The 5,201-nt window shown below is 40.9% G+C and overlaps 1 protein-coding gene across 1 annotated transcript in view; it reads right to left on the bottom strand.

Annotated features, from left to right (window-relative positions):
* Window positions 1-3,509: 3,509 nt before the first annotated feature.
* The window catches only part of LOC112092946 (BTB/POZ domain-containing protein At5g66560-like), a 3,076-nt gene continuing 1,384 nt past the window's right edge, over window positions 3,510-5,201 (bottom strand). Inside the window, 3 exon segments of the mRNA XM_024170291.1 lie at window positions 3,510-4,283; window positions 4,363-5,199; window position 5,201. The exon segment at window position 5,201 is cut by the window's right edge and continues 521 nt beyond it. Of these exon segments, the coding sequence (XP_024026059.1) occupies window positions 3,630-4,283; window positions 4,363-5,199; window position 5,201 (1,492 nt within the window). The 3' untranslated portion in view covers window positions 3,510-3,629.

A 5,201-nucleotide genomic window follows, 5' to 3' on the forward strand; every position in this document is an offset into this window, starting at 1 on the left:
AAGAATTTTCAATTCTCATGGATCGTCATGGACAAGGGGAATTCAGCTTGTTGGGTTGTTGATCAGATGATGGAGGGCCCATGATTGGGGATAATTGATCCATCAAGTCCAGCCTATACTGTGGGTCCAATTTTCAGTTTCTTCCCTATCGATAAAATTACAATTAGTAGTAATTATTCATATCTTGGGTTGAAATTTAGCAAAATTTTTAAAATATTATAAGTATAATAAAAATGACATAATAATTTTCATAATGATATCATATTTAGTACTATTAATGATATAAATCATTATTTGAATGCTATTAAAATAATATAAATTTTGCTATTCTTGTAATATTTAAAAAATTTTGTTAAATTTAAAATTTAATATTCAAAATTTACTATATGTGTAAATCACCCATAAAACTACGTACTATACTACCAAAAAATTAAAATTTTTACATTTATGCTATGTTTATTGATTTTAAAAAAACTATTCTCTAGAATATAAAAAATACGCTCTAAATATTAGAGTGGAGAAAAACGACCGTCTTTGTCAGAAAAAAATATAACATAGTAGGATATTTATTTGAAAGGGAAATTGCACTTAATTAAGAACTTATAAACAATTATCTCAGTACAATGCTAAGGACCCATTAGAGGGATAGACGCATATTGGGGGATTTTCTCGAGAAACTTTCAGATCACACACGTGTCACGAATCGACAGGAGATAGAAAACCAGGACCTTGACCTATATGTTGACCGAGTCTTAGACTAAAACCTATCTCGATCAAGGGAAGTAGTAGCCTCAATCGAGATAGTGAGACCGAGACCGAGGTCGACAAAAGGCTCTAACGCAACAAGACCAAGATAGACTAAGATCGAGGTGATGGTGGGGACAACTTGTGTTAGCGGGAGGCTAACAGCATTGAAAGCGTCCAGTATGAACGAGACACGTGTAAAGTGAATAACAAAATAGAAAGCGACATTTCCCAAGGAGGAAAAATCTCTGAAGACCTTCCAAAGGAGGAATGTCTAAAGAGAAACCCTAGAGGGAAATGAATGACGGCATGTCATATCAAGAATATTCATCTGATCACAATAGACGTCGTATAAATAGAAAACAGTGAGAAGGGGTCGATCCCTAGAGAATTGGAATAAGAGACACTATTCTATTTCTTCTTCTTTGTCTTAATTCTCTCATCCTATACCTTTTTTTAATATTAGCCTTACTTGAGTGTCAGAGTGTCATTTACAGGACAACCCTCGACGCCCAGTAGCAAAGGAGTTAGTGAAGGATGACGAGGAAGGAGATCTGACCACCAGAAATTGACATTTGAGAATCCGCATAAACAACGCACGCATGAGGCCCAAAAATAGGAGAACACCTTAACACACTAACAACGAGCACACATAAAGCTCGAATTGAAGAAACCCCTCCCATCGAGATAAGCTTTCTAACGTTGGAGGGACATATCACCAAATCCCACAAAGAGGGGACGTCTGCATGACATATAAAAAATTCTAGCCGTACCAAGACAACCCTATCCAAAGACGTACAAATGGCCTTAAGCCGATCACCAAAAACTAACAACAAACAACAAAATAAATGAGGATCGGGTGGGGAGATCACCGCCCTTATTATAAACACAAAAATTACATCAAAAAAACAAAAACAAAAAACCTCCAACCATCGCCGTTAGAAGCCTCTGGTGAAGGGAAACCGGCCAATGGGCCGTTAAGGGAGATTGCCAACCAAGAGATCTCAGCCACCAAACGACAAAGTCGTCTAGAAACGAAGCCCATCAATTTGGCTTCCAAGCTCCAAATTGGTTTAGAGTTACGCAAACGGAGCCACCACACTGTACACCGCCACCACTAATGAGAAGCTTACGACGAGGCGAGCCGGAGGACCAAATTTCATGGGCGGGAACCCAGCAACGCGCCTGGAGGTGGCCCTGGAACTCCGGTCGTCATTTCACTCTTGTTTCTTTGGTTTGTGTGGGAGAGTGAGAGAAAGAACTTTAGTCCACAATCAATCATCATAACATAGCAGGGTATTAAAAAAATCTCCTACCAAGATATTTTTTTAGTTTGAGTGGCATTAATGATAAATTTATGTCAAAGAGTCGCATAAATATAAAGATGACATATTTTAAGTAGTATTTATGTAATTTTTCCCTCTTTTATTTCATTTTGCTTCAAGTGCATTCTCAGTCGAATGATGCTAGTTTACAACTCTAATTCTAACTTTTTGTACTAATTATTGTGTTATTTATTTTTTATCGATAGGTTTAATTTATTAACGTGGTAATCTTTTTAAATATTTATGAGTAAAAAAACAACAATTCATATATTGGTAAAACATTGAGATTAGAGTTGAATCTTAACATTATTCTTCTCATTCAGTCAAATCCATTCAAATGAAACTTTTGAGGGAAAAAAAGGCGTTTACTTTAGAGACATGGAGGGTAGTTTTCTCCAGACCTGGAAAAGCTTGGCTCTGAGCAGTTCTGTGATTGTTCATCATTATGATTTCTCACATGGTCGGCTTGTGAATCAATAACTATGGTCTCGTTGAACTTGTACCTTCAACCGGATCTTTAATTTGTGGATAGATTATAAATATATATGGGGCAATTACCGATCATTAATCAACGACTGATTTTATGAGAGGGTTTTTTTATTTCTTTTTTCTTGATAAGGTAATAATTCGATGTTCCCTTTAATTACTTCTCCATGTTAATTGTAAGGTAACATATGCCAGTATGTAATGATGTTGGAGCCCTCATGAGTTGACTAAATCCTCTACAAGGACATTGGTCCCATTTTGGTGATTTGGAACCTTAGAATAAAAAAGAGGTGCAAAAAAGAAAAACTTTTTATCTGGGGATGAGCAGATTGTTCCGGTGAGTAGGGCCTTCATGTGACTTTTGAATCTTCTTAAAGAAGCAGATTTTCCTTGGACAGAAAAGGTAATCATCACGAGTCAAGAAAAAATACCAACACAAACAAAGATCCAACAAACATGTGCTCTCAAAACCCAAAAGCTTTAGACAAAGGTTAGGCAATCATACCACCCTTAACACTTAACACTATCCAAAGTCATTATAATTCTTACTTTGAATTGGTGAGAAAAAAGAGAATTGAAAAGTCAAGTATTTAATGTGTACATGCAAATAATAAACATTTAAAGAAGACCCCAAAGTTTGATGTTTCTCTTTTCCTTTTCTCCTTTTCAGTTTTCACAAATTATACATCATCATCATCATCATCATCACCACATTATACACTCTTCACCCACTCATCCTAATCACCTCAAAAGCAGAGACGAATGAACAAAATCAGCCCAGTAGGAAACATTTTTTTTTTGTCTAGTTCTCTCGTATGCCAGAAGTACTAGTAGATAATGTATTTTTAATTATTAAATTAGTGTATTTTTAATTTTTATATGATTTTATATAAATTTAATAAATTAACCTACTGATGATACATTAACGCACGGAGAATGTCATTTTTTTTGGCTTGTAATTCCAACATAGGAAAAAAAATACTTTTATTTATCAATTTAGACGTGGTAAGTAAGATCTCAATCACACATGACAAAAACATGGGACCCATTGAATGTATTCGTGTGAGGAAACGTCTATTGCTGATGCTGATGATGATTCTGATGGTGATTTCGTCGTCCTTTTCTGGTGTCCACGACTGAAGGTTCATGAGAATCACAGACCTGAGTCTTGAACTTGCAACCGAATCTCCTGGTCAACGATCCTCTCCATCCTTTACCTGAACCACCGCCACCATCACCGGCATTACCAGTTCCAGGTGGGCCCTCCTTATCGATCTTCTCGATCACCTTCCTCATGGTCGAGCATTCCCTCTCCAGCTCGTGCACCCGCGTCCTCATGCTATCCATGTCTAGGCGTAGCACCTGATTCTCCCACACCGCGGCCCTCCACGTGTCACCCTCCGCCGCCGGTACCCCAGGGCGGTTCTGGTTCTCGGCTTCGCCGATTTCTTCGTTGTCCTCGGCTTCCTCTTTGTCTTCCTCGTCGGTTCGTTCTCTTCGGAGGACCGAGAGCCTGCCGGCGTCGGTCTGTGCGGCCTCGACGGTGATCAGATTCTCCGCGATGGCGTGGCGGAGCTGGAGCTGCTCGAAGAAGAGGACCTGTACCACCGCCCGCAGCGGCAGCCGCTCGTTCTGCGCGGCGTGCGTGCACGCCTCAAGCGTTAACTTCTGGCAGTCCAGCACGCCGCAGATCTTCTCGCGATCGGATTCCGATATCGATGGATGAGCCTGAGAACCGAAAATTTTCAGAATTTGGCAGCAGAAACCTAATTCAATTGACAACGTTAAGTTTAATTTGGGATTATACCTTAAGATAGACGTCAACGGCTCTGTAGAGGCCGTCGTGGAAGAGTCTCGCTTGATCCGGTAGAGATAACGCTAGATTGCAGAACTTTTCAGGTTTCAGATTGGAGTCGGAGGCTATCTCTGATAGGTATCCGTCGATTAGTTTCCCGACGAGCATTAGTGACGGCGATCTGACGCCATTGCCGCCACCGTTATCGCCTTCGATTACAGCTGAATTTGTCTCTTCCAAGCCGTCCAAGAAGTAGGCTAGAATTCTCTCCACGCAATCTACGTCGTATAGAGTCTCGTTCAGGTACGAGTAGCTCGGGACTAAGAGGTCGTCGAGAGTCGCTTGCTCGAGTTGCGATCCTAGCTTCTTCTCTAGAGCCGCTTTGCTTGATTCCGAGACGTTCAGTATGTTCGCCGAGCGCAACAGTCCGAAGAAGAATCTCGTCGCCGTTGAAGTTGAAGATCGCACGGAGGTTTTCTCCAATGGAAGATTCGAAATGACGGTCTCCAAGAGCTCTATCTGTTCGCTCTCTGGAACTACCGAAGACGACGACGACGACGGCTTCCTATTCGTTCGCGAAATTCCAGGGATGCATTTTTTGGCGTAATGCATCAAACAGCTCTCGATCATCTCAGAGCTCAGATCTCGACTTCTTATGGCGAGGATTAACCGCTGGAAGAACGGCAAACTCAGATGCGCTAGCTCCTCCAACCACGACTCAGCATTGGAGGCTCTACCAAGGCCTTTTCTACGTCGACCGGTCTCAATCCCGTTCCACACAATCTGCTTCGCAGAATCGCGGGCAGTATTGGCGACGGTGGCTCCGTCTCTCACCGGCCAACCGAAGAGCG

This window comes from Morus notabilis, unplaced genomic scaffold (assembly GCF_000414095.1).
Source record: "Morus notabilis unplaced genomic scaffold, ASM41409v2 Scaffold214, whole genome shotgun sequence".
Classification (NCBI taxonomy): Eukaryota; Viridiplantae; Streptophyta; class Magnoliopsida; order Rosales; family Moraceae; genus Morus; species Morus notabilis.